Source organism: Jatropha curcas, chromosome 5 (assembly GCF_041381405.1).
Source record: "Jatropha curcas cultivar XTBG-Jc1 chromosome 5, XTBG_Jcur_1.0, whole genome shotgun sequence".
Lineage (NCBI taxonomy): Eukaryota > Viridiplantae > Streptophyta > Magnoliopsida > Malpighiales > Euphorbiaceae > Jatropha > Jatropha curcas.
Genome location: NC_143155.1, coordinates 19,521,507 through 19,541,124, shown reverse-complemented (window position 1 = coordinate 19,541,124; position 19,618 = coordinate 19,521,507). Strand labels below are relative to the sequence as shown.

Below are 19,618 nucleotides of genomic sequence, written 5' to 3'. Positions count from 1 at the left end.
TAATTTTGAAATGACATTAGATTAGAAAATAGTTTTGTGGAAAGCAAAAAAAATTACAGTATCGATCAGAACACCACCCGATTAACTCTAACTATTTTCTTTTTACCTTTCATACCTTGCGACCTTATATGGTTTTATTTCCATTGGTCGGATTAGAATGGACCATTACAACCCTATATGAGTTTTATTTCCATTGATGCAATTGGAAATGTGGTTTTGACCATTTTTTTTAAATCGAACCGGACATCAAACTAACTTGATAATTGAATTCCAATTAGACTAGGTCAATTCGGTTCAAGGGATCTTTACTTTTTATTTTTTTTATCATAATTTATACAAAATTAACAAAATATAGTTATAAATAATTTTGTAGTGAAAAATTAATGACATAATTATAAGTGTATAATTATTTTCTGTAACATTCATAATCAAATATCAATTTATAACTATTAATTTTATGTTATTCATTATTCAAATCAAATATTATATATTCAATATAATAATAAACATATCAAAATATAAGTTATAACAAATTTAAATGTTATAATTATAATAATTTTTAAACATTCATCATTCACACAATGTTTTACAATATATTTTGATCTTTTTAGAATTAAATTATATTTTTTTATTATTTTATTAAATAAAGAAATAATTAATTAACTATTGGTTATCTGATAATTATTCCTTTAAAATTGGGTATACCATATTAAAGTTGATTTTTCAGGAAAAATTTAGACTATTTATTTATAATTTTTAGATCTTTTATTTACGAGTCTTTTTAAGGAAATTGAAGTTAATGACTTTTAAAAAAAAGTATCTTTATACATCAGCCACTCGCTTCATTTAGTATGTATAGCAAAAAATTTTTTTTAATTTTTTTGTTTAAAACTATAGCTGTCTGGTTTGCAGAAAATAAAAAAAAGACCAGACTAATTCGGATTAGACTAGCGACCAGTTTGCAAGTCAGGAGATTAAGGAGTGGCATTGAGGGGTTGGGTTGGAGAAAGGGAGAGGAAAGAGAGAGGAATTTTTTTTTTTTTAAGGAATAAAGGTTAAAAAAGGACAGATTTGACTTTTTAGGTCAATTTAGTTCTTGAATTTCTATAAAATAATTAAGATCTGATTTCACTATTTAGGTCAATTCAACCTTTGAACTTTGTTTTAATTTTTATAAATTAATAATTAATTTAATTTAACATGATTGATTTTTCTAATTATATTAAATAAGTTAAGGGGTTAAATCGGTATAAAAAATAAAATCAGATTTTTTAAAATCATATACAAATTCAAGGGTTTGATGCAAAAGGTCAAATCTAATATTTTTGATCATACTAAACAAGTTCAGGGATCAAATTGTCGTTTATTTCTTTTTTTATTATGTCAATTTTGTGAAAATAAAGAAGTCCAAGTGGCATTCACTGAATGGAACTTAGGATAATCAGCTAGAGGTATTTTATTGTTGCAAATAAAAAATGAAGCATTTTTTTTATTGTAAATTGAAGTGTGTGCACATTAACCCTGAGAACTTCAATTGACATATTAATATCAGACTTGGTTCGAAATACCAGTAAAGAAAATAATTGAGCCCACCTTTTGGACACAAAATTGCTTTCAAATCTAAACAATATTGTATTGAAAAGTCAAAATTTCAACTACCAATAACTCACTGTACTGTCAAATCTAAAATGAGGTAACATTAATACCAACTATAATCATAAAATGTTGAAAGCATTACAGGTTACTATCTCTCTTTCTCTTGAATGGCAAAGCTGTGACTATTCCGGCTTTCTTGTCATCTAAAGCCCTCCATTGGCGAAGCCCAAGTAGCTGGAGTTGAAGGGTTAGAGCCTGATGCCTCTTGGTTTAAACTGAAAGTGCTTGGATTCTGTGGAGAATTTCCGGCTGCCCTCCTGTTGGAGGAATTGGCTGTCGTTAAAGAAATGGATGCTGATTGTTGTTGCTGCAGCTGCTGCTGGTTCTTCATTGGTGACTTTGGCCGTAAAGCCTCTATTTCCGGGGTGGTCATGACAAGATGTGGTGCCTCTGGAGGAGGATTTCTTCCACCACCTCCTTGCCAAACTTTCCCATCCTCATCAGCAAAATTCCTGACGTATGCCTGACATTAACCAAACATTAGTTAATACATTAGTTTGCAAAACGGAAGGAAACAGGAAAAACTGGCGTGAACCAACAGCTTGACGTTCCAGGTTTAAAGAAGTGCCAGATAAATCCAGTTGATAATACACCTACTAATGCCATTACTGACTGAGAAAATTGTAATATCTTGTTTCATGATGGACTTTTCTTGAAAGTCTGCACAGCTATTTCACTTTTTTCTTTCTTTCTTGACTCCAAAATGTGAAATAGAGTTCTCTATTAGGACTTAGATGATGATGTCATGATCACATTAAAAATAAAAGATTAGGTGATGGCACAAACAAATCAGTCACTAACATCCAAATAGGATATAGTTACTAATGGAAGCGATATTTTAAGGCTTGCATAAATGCTCTATTATTACACGAGGCTTAGTTGACACTCCAGGCAAGTAAAAGACATCGCTTTCATCCACATTCTAATAAAATTAAAAGATTCATCATGCTTAAATGTTAAATATATAGTTTTCAATTTAATCAAAAAGGTGTACCCTAAATTGTAGCCAATTCAGAAATCAAAAGTAAATTTAGGTAAGGCGCAAAGCCGTAAAACAATTAGAAGTGACGATGTTTCTAAGAGATATTTTACCTCAGCATTGAAATTTGATGAGGATAGTCCTTTACCAACAGTCAACCAACCAGATCTAATATTGTGGTCTTCACCAAAAAGCTCAAGCCTTCTACGGCCAAGGGAGAAATGCTCAATTATACGATACATATCTTCAGGCTTTTGAGTTGAACCTGCAATTTCATAGGCATAGAACTGTCAAAATAAGTACTCTTAAGTTATCCATTTTGGAAAAATAGAAGAATTTAGCACACAGGAAGTATTTTGAGTCTTGTGATGACAATTTACAATATGATCAATAAATTCCAGTTCAGGAAAACTAACTTCATCAAAACAGCTCCTTCATGCCAAGAAATATGACGGTTCCTTCTTTTCATCATAGGAATTAGACCATATAAAGCTAGAAAACATTGGAGTTAAAATAATTATAAACATAAAATGATTAAAAGTTACTGAAAGTTTCAACTTCTTTTCATCGTAGCCTCACTTGTGACAAGAAACAAGGAAAATCACATCATACGCCTACACAAGCACAGGAATGCTTTTTCTAAAAAACTTAAGTAAAAAGTGAAAAATAAAGGATTGTGTTGGTGACAAATATTATTATAATCATTATAAAAAAAACATACGAATGAAAGTGAAACTGAAAGCAATCAACAATTTAACTTGTATCTACATTATTCACATATAAAAGAAGAGCAAACAAATCTTAAACGGACTAATCCCTTCAAATAGCCATCAAATTCAATGTTGTAAATGGTGTAACTAACCATAAGGAGGTTCCTCAGCAATAATTACATCAGTATCAATATTAGCATGGATTATATGACCATCAGTGCTGCGACGAACAGTTCCCTTTATACCCATCAGGCAATGTTCCTACATTAATAATGACAGTTTAGGACAAAAAGCAGTGCATTACCAAAGCAATCACTATCCAGAAGATAAGTAAAAAAGGAGCAAAAGAAGTAGATAACTCATGCAGGAAAAATATCATATTATCGACCTTTGAGTGCTGAAAGGTAAAAAGATAGCGAAAGAAGTAGATAACTGATGCAGGAAAATTATCACATTACCAACCTTTGAGTGCTGAAACAAAGTATGAGAATCATGCCGTAACCCTGGAGTTGCATTAGTTTTATTGGTCTTCACCCAACAAATATCCTCACATCTTCTAAATCCCCACTGAAGCATGAAGAACTAACCAAAATTATGCAATGCATAAATGAATCACAAAACCTTAGATGAGTTGAATATAAGAGAAGGTTGGTTGTGATCATTATGGTTCCTAAGGCTTAAGTGTTAAGTACCTTCTTTAAACATTGACGACCTTGCTCAAGTCCCACACCATCGCCCACCCAGAGGAAGATAAAAGATGGTGTATCTGCTATTGCCTGTAGCCAAAAATGAAAAGAAAATAAATGCTGCTTAGCCAAGCAAAAAGAGTGAAGATATATGTTAAATTAATAAGACAAACATAATGCAGCTCAAACCAACCACACTGGGTATGGTGGTGCAAGGATTTCCGAAGCAAATAACTCAGATTTCCAATTGCATTGTAACAGTGTGTAATTACTTGTGCTCAAGCAAGGATGTGGAAAGTGCAACTTTTCTGTTTCAAGTAGAAGGCACTAATAAGGAAAAGCAATTTGCAAAGAGAGTACCTCAATCTTGAGATTCAATATTTCTTCAAATGTCCAATACTCCATATGGTCTGCAACACCCGGAGCTCGATGAACATATTCTTCCCAAGGGGGGTCCACAAGAATCACATCAAACTTGGTCCCAAAGAACTCCGGGGACAGCTCAAACTCATGCAGGTCACTCTTCAAATACATGGGGGTAGAGGCAGACTTAGCCACAATCTCATCCTTTTTCTGTATAAGCTCCCTAAGCTTGGGGTAGTCCTCTACAACATTGGTAAGTTCTAACTCCCTGATAAAATTCTGGGGTCGCATACCAGTATCTACAAAATTCTGTGAGTAATCATTCTGTTCTCCTCTTGAAGGAGCTTTACCAGCAGGTCCACCATTTCTAGGAGGCACCCAACCCCCTGAGGCCTTATCTGGTGCTGTTCCTCGACTGACTGATCCTGCAGCATTAAAACCAGGACCAGACATGTTTGGAGGCACTCCTCTCCCAGGTCCTGCCTGATTGAAAAACATAGCAGGGTTTGCTGGAGTACCCATGTTAGGAGGAAATCTTGGGGCTGATGGACCAGGAGGAACAGGAGAGAGCGCTGGTGGCATGCCTAGCATATTTATATCTACACCTCGTGCCCCAGGCCAAACTACTGGTGGAGAAAATGGTGGAATAAAGACATTAGGTGAAATTGGAGGACCTGGAGCAGGTGACATACTGGGGCCGAGTGGCTGCATTGGTCCAGGTGGTGGAACTCCAATAGGCCCAAAAGGAGATCCCATGATGGGCAATTGGACTGGTTGGTTGTCTCTAACTGTGGGCCTACCCCTTCCTCCCCTCCCTACTCTACTCCCTTTCACTCCCTGCAGAGAAGCTCTGGAGAAGGAACCTGGTTCCTGGTTTCCATACGGCAGCTGTGAACCACCACTGGAACTTTGGCCACCAGCACCCCGGCCAGACACTGCCCCTCTCGGTCCTCTTCCTTTCCCTGTCTGGTAGTCCATTTCATCCCTCCATGAACTAGGATCTCGCATAGACGCAACATCATCAGTATACCTTTCCTTTGTATCATCAGCAAAAGGTGCAGAACCATATAAATCATGTCTCCTTGACCTTTCATCTCGTGTATGAGCCCATTCTTCAGCATTTGGTGCTGATTTTCCTTCAGATTGCTGCCCAAGCTCAGTTCTCTTGGCAAAGTTGGGTCCAGAATCTGCTCGTCCATAATCAAGAGGCTTTGTTTGGATCTCTATCACATCATAGTTCTCATTTGATATTCCAAAATTTGATGATGTTTTTACTGCTTCACCCCTAGTTCGACCATGAGGCCTTTCATTGTCATTCCTATCACGACCGTGTCTTGGTTCCCAATCTCTGCCACGATCATAAACAATGTCTACATCTTTTGACTCTCTATCATTGCCACTAGATTGCCTTCTTTTCCAACTATCTTTTGAACTTTCCCGATCTCTATTCCTCTCACTCCAGCTGTCATCCCTGCCCTTCGACCTATCATCTCTATAGCCATCCTTTTCTATATCCTTCCTCCTAATGTCTGAGCTTCTTTCATACTCCATCTCAGAGTACTGTGATTCTTGATGACGCCTTGCACTCCTCTCCGGGGTCCTGGACCTGTTAGAGCGAGCAACTTCTCTTGCATTTTTATCTCTTACCCAAATGTTTCCATCTTCATCTGCATTGGAAGACCTTTCACGGCTGTCAACAGCATCCCTACTTGTGGCAGTTCTCTGCTGTCTATGCTTCTCATTTTTCTCCCGACCTGATCTGTCTTCACGAGTAATAGGACTGCCCTTATCATCCTCATCTAAAGCTTCTGATCTGCTTTTGCTCCTGTTTCTCTCTCCATCAGCTCTTCTTTCTTCTCTATAGTTGGCTTTGACACCCTTTTCATTGTTTGAATCTACAACTCTGCTTTTACCCTCACTGGGTTCAATCCTCGCAGATGTACTTCTGTCTTTAGAATTCTCATATTTGGAATCAGAACCCTTTCCGCTCCTGAGATCAGCCTTTTCATGATGACTTTCTTCAGCTTTTTTTCCTATAGCTGATTCATCCCATCTCCTCCTAGAAGTTCTTCCCAGCTCAGTAGAACCATGAGCCTTCTCCCGGCCACTTTCTCTCCTATCTGAGTACTTAGAATCTCTGTCTTGTGTCTTTTCAGGCTCTCCATCATGGGACCTTTCTTCTTTACTTTTGCTTCCACTACGAGAACTCTCATGTTCTGAGATCTTCGATGTCATTTTCTTTCTCTCGCTTTCATCAGGCCTACTGTACCCTTTACTTCCAGACTTTTCCCCAACCTGCCTGTTATCTAATTCTCCATCCTGATACCAACTGCTCAATTTTTCCAAGCTACTTTCCTCTTGTTTTTTCTTGATTTGCTTTGAGCGCAAGTCTTTTCTTGTTTCATAATCATCATCATCACTACCTGCTCTGCTAGAGCCCCCACCTGACCTTTTACGATTCTCATTCCTGTCCCCCGAACTTCTTCTTCTTCCACTGCCATCTTGTGCTTCAGCATCTTCTCCAATGCTGGACTTTCTAGACTTGCTTGATCTATGCTTCCTTTTATCACTGCCCTCCCATTCTTCATCATCCCCTGCCCTATCACTCTTGACATCTGAGCTATCCTCAGTATCTCTTTTCACATAATTCCGACTATGATCAGGTGAATCCATTGCATTGCAAGTAAAATGTCCTTGAGTATGTGATTGAGAACCTTATAATTCTACAAGCCAATCATCCTGAAATCATACAGAAAAGGAATTAGGAATCAGATTAAGCACAGAAAAGGAATTAGGAATCAGATTAAGCACAAACTATCTTATCATAAAATAGGGAAATCGAGGAATATAACCATTGGCATAACAATTAAACTCCTGGATAATCCAGGCTCTTTAACTAAAAGTTAAAAAAAGTACCGAGATGCAATTTCCATTACCTAAAAATATTACTCTCAAAATTCTCATAAAATGGAATAGATGCAAACATTTGATTCTAGTACCTGCTTAACCTGCAGCAAAATATGTTTTATTAAGAAAATCCCCGTGGAGTTATGCAATAAAGCATAGGTAACCAAGTTAAGCAGAAAACACTCATCTACCACTGTAAATCCTAACAGTATGGATAAATAAGATAGGCAAGGAAATAAGCGCAAAGAACATGAGCCTAACTATACTCAGATGAACATACACACCCACAAAAAGAAAAGAAAGAAGAGGAAGAAGCAATGTATAATTAATAATGAAAAAAAAAATGCCAACTAACGATTATCATTTTCCATTTCAGAAACAATTTATGGTGGATAGTTTACAATTTCAATACTTCTTTGAGTTGTTTCTCAATAAAATTCAGTAATTGGTTCAATCTCTCTTGAAGAAAAACTATTAGAACAGAAAATCATTACTTGCATTGGAACAAATACTTGATCAAAGAATACAAAATTTAAAAGAAAAAATGTCAAATGTCATGCCACAAGTAGCACGCACTAAACCCAATATACAAACCTAATGGAAAACCATACCTAAACCCTAGACTTTTACTTTGAAAAATAGGAACACTGCCATTTCAAACTTAAGCTTCAATTAGATTCTATCAAGAATAGAACACCATAAATATTTTCCTTATCAATTAAAAACAATAATAAAACACACATAACAAGGTCAACAATCCATGCTCCTACATTTCCTTTAAATCTTTCAATTTTTACTAAACAATTAATCCGAAAAAACTTAAAGCTCCGCAAATCTATTTAATGTCTTCTTCTTAATGAAGATTTTGAAATTCATTGAATAAAAGACAAAATGAGCATCGAAATTTTCCGGAGGAGTAGGTCGCTGAAGTTGGTGAGCGTGGTTTAGTAAGCGAAGAAGAGATAGAGAGAGTGAGAGGGATAATAGAGTGACAAGAGAACTCAATAAACGAAGGAAAAACATGGTACCTAAGTTGAGATCGCCGCCCACAATCTTAGAAGGAGAAGGAGAGAACGGCCTATGCTTCACGGTCGGTTGAGCTCGGCAGAGGCAAAGAGACGACAGTGAGCGAATAAGCAGAGTGCGGTAGATGAAAAAAAAAAAAACGAAGGTGAGTTTTAGCAATAAAATATAAACGCTAATTCAAAACGACGTAGTCACGTACTCTTAACTCAAAACGACGTCATTTGAGATTAACTAATACCGATAGGAAGTTATTCTTTTCTAAATTCTCTGATTCTCTGAAATCGGAACCGTCCATTTTGCTAGGGTTTTAATCACTATATCATTTACATTTTAGCCGCACTCCGGGGTTTAGCTGCAGGAAGGGAGGAGAGGGATAATCCATAAACTTTTCCGGCAAAGCTCTGGTCAAGCATTCTTCGGTTGCCACAGCACCCCTGTTTCCCCCGTTCTTCCATAAGCTATTAGAGAAATTTGTATAAACGGAGAAGAAACGAGATATCTAAGCTCCACTCTCCATTGCTAGTATTGTCGATTTCAAAACCAGCATTTAAAGTTTGAAAATTTCCTAAATATTGCACAATTCTAACCCTATAAGTTTGTTTTGCGCCCCCTGTGATTGGCGTTCAATCCACGCATTCATCTTCATCAAATTTTCAAAGCAAAGAATATGGTATGTGAATCTGTTTAGCTAATATTTTTGTGAGAGAGAATCAAATTAGTTCATTGATTTTCTATTTTCACAGTCAGAAGCAGATAAGAAGGTCGAAACCCAGGAGGATCTGGAGCGTAAGAAGAAGAAAGAGGAAAAGGTTTCCTGTTTCTTCCATCTTTCTTCCAATATATGCAATTCTCTACAGGTCTGATTTGGATAACATTCTCTTCTCTGTGTGTGTACAATTCACTGTATATATGTAGGCCAGGGAAAAGGAACTGAAGAAACTCAAGGCAGCCGAGAAAGCAGCTAAATTTAAGGTACACTTGAGACGTTTAAGTTCATGTTATAGTTGTAAATTGTTAGTTATTAAGGACTTGGATAAATTTCACTCTGATTTTATCGCCTACAGGCACAACAAGAATCGAGTAATGCTTCAAAAAAGGGTGCTGCTAAAAAGAGTGCCAGGCGAGAGGTTGGAGGTGAAGAGAATCCAGAGGATTATGTTGACCCTGAGACTCCATTTGGTGAGAAGAAGAAGCTTTCTGCTCAAATGGCAAAACAATACAATCCAACGGCTGTAGAGGGATCGTATGTTACATGAATTTCACTTCTTCAATAATAATAATAATAATAATAATATTATTATTATTATTATTATTATTAGTTCAGAGTCAAATTATTTATTCTTTTGTGTCTATTAATTGTTTAGATGGTATGCATGGTGGGAAAAATCTGGTTATTTTACAGCTGATGCAAAAAGCTCCAAACCACCATTTACCATAGTAAGTTTCTTGGCCTACTTTGAAATTAAGTGTTATATATAGCTTTGATATCATAAAAAGTTGATGCTGCATTCAATTTTCAGTTAATATGGTGATGTTTTCTTTGTAATGATATGTGTTGGACTTATTCCATGTGCTTTAAGATCCATTATTCAATAAAGTCATATTGGACAGCATAACAAGAACATCACATTAACCTTTTATATTTCATCAACGGATTTTGTAAGTGGTTTTATCATGTGCTTGCTGACTGTTCAATCCTGATGATGAGTTTTATATGTTCTATCTATTTTATGCATGTAAATAATTACTACAAAAACATGTTATTTTGTGCATTTATTGAGAAAAAAAAAAAAAAAAAAACGATTAATGTCCTTGTCAACTCCAATTATTTGATTGATAAACAAAAACTGAATTCATTGCATGAAAGTTCCAGGTTATAAGAAATTAAAACTTTCAACACAATCCAACTGGAAATGTATAACTGATATGTGCAGAAAACAGACTCATCTGCTTTTCTTTTCATTTGGACTGCAAATAAGTGAATACCTGCTTTGTTTTGCCTCCTTATGAAATTAGTTCTTGCTCCAAATTCTTTGCCTGGTACCTTCAATTCTTTTATGATTTATATTGAAATTTTGGACTTATTGTAGCAGTAGCTTTCACCTTTTTTACTGTTCTTATTATTTGTCTAATAACCGGATATTATTCTGCAGGTTCTTCCCCCTCCAAATGTGACTGGGGCCCTACATATAGGCCATGCCCTTACAGCTGCTGTAGAGGTGCAGCAACATTTTCCTTCCTGCTTCTTTGTTCCTCTTACAATCTTATGGTGTATGATATGAACCTATAAACTTTTATTATAACCAGGATACGATTATTCGTTGGCGGAGAATGTCTGGATATAATACATTGTGGGTACCTGGTGTAGATCACGCTGGAATAGCAACACAGGTTAGCTTCCCTTGATCATGATCTAGTGCATTGTCGATTTGGCCATACTTCCTGTACCCCTGAACAATGGGGTTGGCATCTATTTGTTTTGGTTCAAATCGAACAAACTGAAGTTTTATGAAATAACAACCAGACCAAACCAATTCGGTTCTGTCAGTTTTTAACTATGTTCGATGTTTTTCGCTTCATGAAATCAAACGGAACCGAATTTTTTTTTTTTTTTTTTTTTTGGTATGAAAATTGAAATCAAACCAACAAAACAGTTCAGTTCGGTCGGTTTAACTGAAATATGCTCAGTTCAACCTTGGAGCATATTCGTCTTTGCATCAGACATAGTAACATGGTGCTTTGTGATGGTAATGCCTATTTTTCTTCTTGTTTAACTCGACATGGAGTTATCTGTTATGTATACTTTGGTTCTATTCTCATCTAGCACTTGACAGTATCATATGAATTTTAGCAGTTTTTTACTTGGCTGATCTCTTCGGCCCACAACAGAGTGGAGAATAAGATTATTTTCCATCCTGTCTCATTGGCCCTATTTAGTTTCCATCTTTATACACCTGGCCTTTAGATTTGGATGCATGTGCATTTTCATATTACATGAGCTTGCTAGGATTTTTATATTGGTGGTTGTAGTCGTAGATACAAAAGAGATGGCAAATTTTCTTATGAAACCATGTGTTATGGCTTGAATCTGCAGTCAATCCTAATTTTGATAGGAGCAGTTGACAATTGAATCCATTTGCAGGTGGTTGTGGAGAAGAAGTTAATGCGTGAACGCCACTTAACCAGACATGATATTGGTCGTGAGAAATTTGTATCTGAGGTTAGTTTAATTTGTTTGAACCCATTTTAAGCTTATTAACAGTTTCTTCTCTTTTGTTTATTTTTCCATGACCATGACACTCAACCCTTTTTTAATCTTCTGTAATGTTCTTACTAAAAGGTCTGGAAGTGGAAGGAGGAGTATGGGGGTACCATCCTGGGACAGCTGCGCCGTTTGGGTGCTTCTCTTGATTGGTCTCGTGAGGTAACCGTCTAAGTTTAATAATTTGATGTCTATCAATCTTAGTCAACTTAGTTATTGATGTTTTCGGTCCTGTGTTCTTGTTCGGACTTGTAAGTTATTGATGTTCTTTGCCAATGTTAACTTCTTCTTTCCAGTGTTTTACAATGGATGAAAAAAGATCGAAGGCTGTGATAGAGGAATTTGTTCGGCTATATGAGGATCATCTCATTTATAGGTATGCTTGACGAATTGCTGCATTTATCGAGTGACCCACAAACGTCGAAAATTTCCTTTTTGCCTATCTCTATCCCGATGGGCCAAAACAGGGGATAGTGTGTGACATCCATCCATACTGTGAAAAGAAGTATGTGCCAACTTCATTATGTAACACCTGGCAAAGCAAATTCATATAGGTAGAATTTTAATAGGCTTAATTTCTAAAAAAAACCTAATTATCTTTGTAGCTTATTCTTATTTTTAATAATTATAAACACATGACCTTTTAAGATTGTTCAACTTTGGACTCATGCCAATGAAATTAGGGATCAGACCACAATTTAATCGAGTGCAATTTTGTAATTTCCAAACCAAAATGAAGAAATATAATTTTTGCTCACATAATGTGAAGTGGTTGGGGATGGATTTTATTTCTTCAAACCATTGAAGCAACAAGTTAAGTTTTTAACCAAACATCAAGTTGCAAGTTGAAAAGATGATAGAATTCTATTATCTGCTCTTCATTATGTAAGTGAAAGCCATGTTTGTCAATTGTGTTTTAAAAAACTAAAATTCCAGATGATTTAATAGCTTTGGTCGTTTATTTTGCACATTATGATTGGAGGTTAAAAACGAACTTAGAAGTTCATATATTTGATTGATAAAAACAGGAGTGTTAAAAACAATTGATTTTTTTTTTTTTTTTTTTTTTTTTTTTTTTTTTGTTTAGTACCTGCATGGCTTTGGTCCAGTTGTTATGATTAGGTTGGATATACTTAACAATTGGTATCCTTTTCATTTATTAGCACTCTGTTTGAATTTTAAATCTTCATTAAACTCTTAGTTACCAATTTAGTTTTTCATGTCAATTTTTGTAATATCTGACTATTCAATTGACATACCTGGTACTGGCAAGCAGATAAACATACTGACAATTCTTAAATTAATGAACAATGTAAAGAAATTTTCAAGCTTTAGCTGTTAGAGAAATGCCCCTTCATCCTATTGTTTATCTTGTCGAGAAACTCTACTACTTATATTCTTTCCTTTTGACGGGAATATCCCCTATGTAGGTTTTAATAATATCTTGTGCAGGGATTATCGGTTAGTGAATTGGGATTGCACCTTACGAACTGCCATATCTGATATTGAGGTAAACTGTTTCTTTAATTTGTATATTTGTTGGATTGTCTTCTACTTATATCTGGAATGTACCTTTTTGTTTGCAGGTAGATTATACTGACATCAGAGAGAAGACACTGTTGAAGGTCCCTGGTTATGATAAGCCAGTGGAATTTGGTGTTTTAACATCATTCGCTTATCCTCTGGAAGGAGGCTTAGGAGAAATTGTTGTTGCCACTACTAGGGTGGAAACAATGCTTGGCGATACTGCTATTGCCATACATCCTGATGATCAAAGGTACAGTCATCTACATGGCAAATTTGCAATTCACCCATTTAATGGAAGAAAACTCCCAATAATTTGTGATGCTGTTCTTGTTGATCCCAATTTTGGTACTGGTGCTGTCAAGGTAAGACTTTGCTTCTGTGCATGGAATGCTAAAATTGTCCTAGATCTCCTTTTGGTTTGTCAATATTCTAATAATCCTTCCTTCTTTTGCAGATCACTCCAGCACATGACCCAAATGATTTCGAGGTTGGAAGACGTCATAAACTTGAATCTATCAATATATTTACTGATGATGGTAAGATTAATAGCAATGGTGGCTCAGAATTCACTGGGATGCCACGTTTCAAGGCCCGTGAAGCAGTGACAGAAGCATTACAGAACAAGGTACTAGTGCATTGTGCGTGTGTGTGGGTGTGTGCTTAAATTATCAGCAATTGTGTTCAAACTTCAAACTAAACTAAGGTAGGACTTTATCAACAACTGCACACAATGACATATGCATGCAAATATATATACACATGCACATTCTCCTCCTCCAGCAATCAGTATCTTGCTGGTTGTCCAATCAATAGAACTTAAATAGTGCATTTTGCTTCGAACATCTCTCCATTCTCTTTGTTAATTTTATTTTTCAAAAATACATGTATGTATTTTGGATTTGGCATTATGCAAGCCACTGTTTCACCTATATTTTCTTACATGTAGGGATTATATAGAGGTGCTAAAAACAATGAAATGCGACTTGGGCGTTGTTCAAGAAGTAATGATGTTGTGGAGCCAATGATAAAGCCCCAATGGTTTGTTAACTGCAGTAGTATGGCAAAGCAGGCTCTTGATGCAGCAACTGATAATGAAAATTTAAAGCTTGAATTCTTTCCTAAACAATATTTGGCCGATTGGAAAAGGTTCTCTTGTTTCTTCAGCTGCATATTGGTTAAAATGACAATAGTATGAGCATGTTGAGTTACAGGGTGGAATGCAAGAACTAAGTTTGCTGTGCTATGAATATCATAGTAGACAATTAACCAGAAGACACCTCACATGCATGCCGAACTGCTTTTAGTATTATTGCTGTGCATCTTTTAACAACATCAACAACTAAGCTTTAGACCCAAACTAGTTAGGGTCAGCTGTATGAATCCTTGGTCTCCATTCCGCTTTGCGCATTTCTTAATTGACCCTGAATTTTAATTTTTTTGAACTATAAATTTAACTGTATGAAATTCATTAATACCTTATGTGCACATCATAGTGCCAAGTATTGTGCATTAACTCTATGCCAAACAGTATTCAGACCAATCACACTTATGAAACCTGCGCAAATTGAAATCCAAATGATACTCTTGGTATAGGACTTCATTCATACTACTCCTAGACCAGGGTCTAAATTCTACAAGTAGACCTAATGATGCTTTACCCACTTCCTCTGTGCACTATCTTTGGTGTGTGTTAAATATGCTTTGAAACGGCCCAAGACCTATGGCTTTCTTGAGTCGATGGCCAAAGACTGAACAGAAACTTCAGGAATGGCTGTGTCTGTTGAGATTATTAGAATAATGATAAGATCAGCAAAAGAATAATATTCTAGAGGGGTAGTGTCAATTCTCAACAGAGTTTGTAAGGTTGTGGTCTAGTTCTTAAACTTGTTTTGTGATTGCTTTTGTTTGTTTCAGTGCCCTATGCCAAAACCTTTGTGCTGAAGAAATGCATAATTGAGCAGATTATCTTGTTAGCTGTATTTTTGTATTGATTTTTATTTACTCGAATTTAGCTATCTGGGGAATTTTTTCTTGCAAGTGGTTTGTTCTTTATTATGTAATTGTTTCCTTAATTGCCTGAATGTTTTGGCATTCATGTGGCTGTAAAAAATCGTAGGTGGCTTGAGAATATACGTGATTGGTGCATATCAAGGCAGCTTTGGTGGGGTCACCGCATTCCTGCATGGTATATTACGCTTGAGGATGACAAATCGAAGGAATTTGGTACCTACAATGATCATTGGGTGGTTGCTAGAGATGAGAAGGAAGCTTTTGCTAGGGCTAGTAAGGAATTTGCTGGAAACAAATTTGAGATGGGCCAAGATCCTGATGTCCTTGACACTTGGTTTTCTTCTGGTCTGTTTCCATTGTCTGTATTGGGTTGGCCAGATGATACTGATGATTTTAAAGCATTTTACCCGACATCGGTACTTGAAACTGGGCATGACATTCTATTTTTCTGGGTTGCCCGGATGGTTATGTTAGGGATTAAACTGGGAGGTGATGTGCCATTTAGTAAGGTGATGAATTCTGTTCCTAAAACTGCAATCAAACCTTTCAGTGGTTATTGTTTGATAATATTGTGGTTGTTTGTTTTCATTCAGGTTTATCTGCACCCTATGATTCGGGATGCGCATGGCCGTAAGATGTCAAAGTCATTGGGAAATGTCATCGATCCTCTGGAAGTAATAAATGGGATAACTCTTGAAGGTCTTCACAAACGACTAGAGGAGGGTAACTTGGATCCAAATGAGTTGGTTGTAGCGAAAGCTGGACAGAAGAAGGACTTCCCTAATGGTATAGCTGAATGTGGTGCAGATGCTCTCCGGTTTGCTCTTGTTTCTTATACAGCTCAGGTTCATCCTTCTTTTAATTGATTTGTGAACTGTTTATTGCTCATCACCTTTATTATGCTTGTATATCATCTTATTTATAACGTTTTATTGCCTCTACTTTCAGTCTGATAAAATTAATTTGGACATTCAAAGAGTTGTTGGGTATCGTCAATGGTGTAACAAATTGTGGAATGCTGTTCGATTTGCCATGAGCAAACTTGAAAAAAATTATGTCCCTCCTTCGAGTTTGGTTGTGGATTCTTTGCCTTTTAGCTGCAAGTGGATACTTTCAGTACTTAACAAAGCGATATCCAAAACTATTTCGGCAATGAATTCGTATGAGTTTTCGGATGCTGCCACCTCAGTGTATTCATGGTGGCAATATCAGTTTTGTGATGTTTTCATTGAAACAATCAAGCCTTACTTCACTGGAGATGATCCAGCATTTGCCTCTGCGAAGAACTCTGCACAAGACACTCTTTGGGTGTGTTTGGACAATGGCCTGCGATTGCTTCACCCATTTATGCCTTTTGTGACGGAGGAATTGTGGCAGCGACTGCCTTCAGCAGGGGGCCATACAAGAAATGAGTCAATTATGATATCTGAATACCCATCAACTGTGGAAGTAAGTTCTAGTCTCATAATTATAGGAGAGCATCTTGGGTTGTAATGGTTTAAATGTGTTTTTAATAGGAACATCAAATAATTGTGATCTTTTACTGACAAAAGACTCATTTTTGCCAAATATTTTGGTTGTCATTAGTATTTTTAAATGTTATTGATGATGGTAGAAGGTTAGACTGACACCAAGACAGTTTTATGTGGTTAATGATACACCCGCTTCTTCTATAGGCCTGGACAAATGAAAGGGTGGAATATGAAATGGATCTTGTTGAGTCTACTGTGAAGTGTATAAGGTCTCTGAGAGCTGAGGTGCTTGGCAAGCAAAAGAATGAAAGGTAATTATGGAAGGGCCTTTTCTTTGGCAAGCAGCTATCTTTCCCTTTCATTGTTGTTTTCTAGTTATCAAATTGCTTGTTTGCATGTGCATGCATGTATAAGGACTAGTCTTTTCCTTCCTATATGTCAGATGTGTAGTTACATTGCATGATATTGAAGTAAAACTAGGGAAATTCAGAATCATGTTTAACTTTAGCTGAAGTAATGCGAAGCCATAAAACATTGGTACTAGATTTTTATGATTACCCCCTAAGAAATATGGAACAATTTGGTTGCTTTGAAGTGGCACTTCAGAACGTTTATTACGTGGAAGAAGGCTATTCCAAAAATTGTCATACTGATTTTAAATATCTTTGAAATGATTAACATTTGGTCTCTTTTCTTTTTTTTTTTTTTTTCTTATTTCCAGACTACCAGCTTTTGCATTTTGCCAGGGTGATGCAGTAGCAGAAATTATTAATAGCCGGAAATTGGAGATTTTAACTCTTGCGACTATATCATCTTTAAAGGTATGGCATTAAATTTTTTGGTTCTAGGTCCTTTATGTGATTGTGGCATTGTATTTCTCCTTTGCAATTAGTGTATTAGTTTTCTTAATCGGGGAAGTATAGAAATCACATCTCATAACTTGGGTCTTTTTCTTTTGTGAAATGTAAAATGAATTCATGAGCTAGATAAGATTATATGGTGTATTTGGTCTGGTCCGGCGCTGGTTCGGAACATCTTTGAGAGTAGACCTGAAATCATAGTTTAAAGTCTATCTCAATGTTCAAGGATGCTATAGTCGAGATATTCAAATGAACTATACTATTAATACAATAATTATTAGTAACCTCAATTTGCTATTAATGCCGCATGTCCTTCATTCTACTAGAATTAAACAGTTCCAAATTAAAATTTTCTTCAGGTATTATTGAGTGGGAATGATGCTCCTCCAGTTGGATGTGCATTTGAGAATGTCAATGAGAACCTTAAAGTTTATCTCGAGGTTCAAGGAAAAGTTGATGCAGAAGGAGAGCTTGAAAAGATCAGAAATAAAATGGATGACATAAAAAAGTAAGTCTGGCTTCTCAGTTAAAATTTAGAGGGTGTTTGGTGTGGCTTATAAATTAATCAAATCTATTATTCATGTTTTTGATTATGTGTCTCATGAGATAAGAGCACATATGTTTTTGTATTGTATGTATATATCTACACATGCTTTAATATGTGTGCACTGGAAGCCCCTATTGATTGCCATGAGCAATGCATATTTCTGTCCATCATTTGAAATTTTAGTATTAATTAGAAAATGGAGGCCAAATCATATTATTTCGCTTGCTTGAATCATGTTCCCCTCTCCCTTTAACATCAGTAAACCCCTCAATGCACACTTACCTATTTATTCTTTTCCCTTTTTATGGAAACCTTACTGGTGTAGTATCTGCGCAACTATTTGAAGAAACATTTATTTAGTTTTTAAATATCAATTAAATATTCATTTAGTAACATTCATACGGTACTGAGTTTATTTGATTTGTCTTTTAACCATCTTGTAATCTGTTTTTCCCTCTATTTCTCAAGGCTAACAGCATCTATGCGATGGTTTTGTAACTTTTTTTTTTTTTTTTTTCATTTTACATTTAAATCGCTGTTTACTTATTTTTTGTTATGAATTTTCTTCAGGCAATGGGACAAATTGGATAAGATAGTAAATGCAAATGGCTACAAAGAAAAAGTACCATCTCATATTCAGGAGGAAAACATTGAAAAGCTGACCAAACTTCTTCAGGAGCTGGAATTCTTTAAAACTGAGAGCTCTCGACTTGAAGCTGAGGTAAAAAGTGGGGGTCAATAGATTTCAGCTTCAAAACTTATCAATTGAGTTTACGGAACAATTAGAGAGAGAGTTGAAGAGAGCAAAGGAGGGGAAGACAATGGGGGTATGAAAAGGTAGTTTTAAGGTATAACAAAGATTGGGTTGGCATTTTGTTCCCCTAGGCAATTGCCATGCCTCTTTCAAACATTTATATATTGGATTCCCTTTGCACAATCAGATTAATTTTAGCTCTACCCAGTTCCAGGGTCGGCCAATAGTTCTGAAGTTGCTCATTTTCAAAATTTGTTTTTTTTTTTTTTTTTTTTTTACCAGTAGAATGTATTCTTATTTCAAAAATTAATGTCAATAATATTCCAGGTCAAAATTGACTGAATAATTATTTTCTTATATCACTATTAATAATTAAAATTTGGAAGATCAAATTAGCTTTTGAATTTGTTATGTATTAACTTTTAGCCTTTGAATTTCGACGAGTTTATTAAAAATTGATCTAAATTAGTCCTTAAATCACAATATTTTTGTAGTTATTTTGGGTATAATTAGCTATGTAGAAAAATTTGAGGGTAGAAATTAATTTGTTAACCAATTTGGGATTTTTTTTTTTGGTAAAATTGACTGTTCTAGCAGAGGTTCCTTTAACTAGCGATTCATCAAATATTTCCCAACGAATACTATAAATAGAGGTAGTATTTTGATTAAGTTAAAACAACAATAGAATCTGTAATTTAACCAATGCTCATTCTTCCAACCTCTAGTTAGTTTGTCACTAGTTTGGTTAGAAGGCACAGTAAATTCCAACCCAAAAATAAAAAAATAAAAAAAAAAAACTAAAGAGAGGTTGAAGTAGTCCAATGAAATGTTCATTTGTCATTAGGAATCATTAATTTCT

At 35.7% G+C, this 19,618-nt stretch overlaps 3 protein-coding genes across 4 annotated transcripts; 1 reads left to right on the top strand and 2 right to left on the bottom strand.

Annotated features, from left to right (window-relative positions):
* Positions 1 to 1,608: 1,608 nt before the first annotated feature.
* Positions 1,609 to 3,437, bottom strand: LOC149496337 (uncharacterized). Its single transcript, XM_089721543.1, has 3 exons — positions 3,052 to 3,437; positions 2,749 to 2,900; positions 1,609 to 2,119 (listed from the first exon to the last, which is right to left on the bottom strand). The coding sequence occupies exons 2-3, from the start codon at positions 2,875 to 2,877 to the stop codon at positions 1,796 to 1,798; spliced, it is 453 nt and encodes a 150-aa protein (XP_089577669.1). The 5' UTR covers positions 2,878 to 2,900; positions 3,052 to 3,437; the 3' UTR covers positions 1,609 to 1,795.
* Positions 3,438 to 3,492: 55 nt separating this feature from the next.
* Positions 3,493 to 8,478, bottom strand: LOC105639157 (N6-adenosine-methyltransferase non-catalytic subunit MTB). Its single transcript, XM_012223128.4, has 6 exons — positions 8,330 to 8,478; positions 7,331 to 7,402; positions 4,392 to 7,133; positions 4,038 to 4,121; positions 3,808 to 3,912; positions 3,493 to 3,606 (listed from the first exon to the last, which is right to left on the bottom strand). The coding sequence occupies exons 3-6, from the start codon at positions 7,065 to 7,067 to the stop codon at positions 3,493 to 3,495; spliced, it is 2,979 nt and encodes a 992-aa protein (XP_012078518.2). The 5' UTR covers positions 7,068 to 7,133; positions 7,331 to 7,402; positions 8,330 to 8,478.
* Positions 8,479 to 8,619: 141 nt separating this feature from the next.
* TWN2 (valyl-tRNA synthetase / valine-tRNA ligase (VALRS)) lies at positions 8,620 to 18,985 on the top strand. 2 transcript variants are annotated; one of them, XM_012223125.4, is made up of 21 exons: positions 8,626 to 8,997; positions 9,071 to 9,136; positions 9,243 to 9,299; positions 9,392 to 9,570; positions 9,692 to 9,764; positions 10,481 to 10,546; positions 10,635 to 10,718; positions 11,470 to 11,547; positions 11,668 to 11,751; positions 11,886 to 11,965; positions 13,042 to 13,099; positions 13,176 to 13,478; positions 13,571 to 13,741; positions 14,063 to 14,262; positions 15,233 to 15,635; positions 15,720 to 15,971; positions 16,075 to 16,575; positions 16,803 to 16,909; positions 17,320 to 17,419; positions 17,818 to 17,966; positions 18,576 to 18,985. In XM_012223125.4, the coding sequence occupies exons 1-21, from the start codon at positions 8,995 to 8,997 to the stop codon at positions 18,745 to 18,747; spliced, it is 3,186 nt and encodes a 1,061-aa protein (XP_012078515.1). In that variant the 5' UTR covers positions 8,626 to 8,994; the 3' UTR covers positions 18,748 to 18,985. The 2 variants fall into 2 exon arrangements, 1 of the variants encoding a protein (XP_012078515.1); XR_002284962.3 differs by lacking the exons at positions 17,818 to 17,966; positions 18,576 to 18,985 and having other exon boundaries at positions 8,620 to 8,997; positions 16,766 to 16,909.
* The last annotated feature ends 633 nt before the right edge of the window (positions 18,986 to 19,618 follow it).

Coding starts and splice junctions, on each gene's coding strand:
- LOC105639157 (XM_012223128.4), bottom strand. CDS start 7,067: ATGGATTCACCTGATCATAGTCGGAATTATGTGAAAAGAGATACTGAG. Junction 3,913..4,037: donor GTCGTCAATGTTTAAAGAAG/GTACTTAACACT, acceptor TTCATGCTTCAG/TGGGGATTTAGAAGATGTGA. Junction 3,607..3,807: donor CTTTGTTTCAGCACTCAAAG/GTTGGTAATGTG, acceptor TTATTAATGTAG/GAACATTGCCTGATGGGTAT.
- TWN2 (XM_012223125.4), top strand. Junction 10,547..10,634: donor CCCTTACAGCTGCTGTAGAG/GTGCAGCAACAT, acceptor TATTATAACCAG/GATACGATTATTCGTTGGCG. Junction 10,719..11,469: donor ACGCTGGAATAGCAACACAG/GTTAGCTTCCCT, acceptor ATCCATTTGCAG/GTGGTTGTGGAGAAGAAGTT.
- LOC149496337 (XM_089721543.1), bottom strand. CDS start 2,877: ATGTATCGTATAATTGAGCATTTCTCCCTTGGCCGTAGAAGGCTTGAG. Junction 2,120..2,748: donor CATCAAATTTCAATGCTGAG/GTAAAATATCTC, acceptor GGTTAATGTCAG/GCATACGTCAGGAATTTTGC.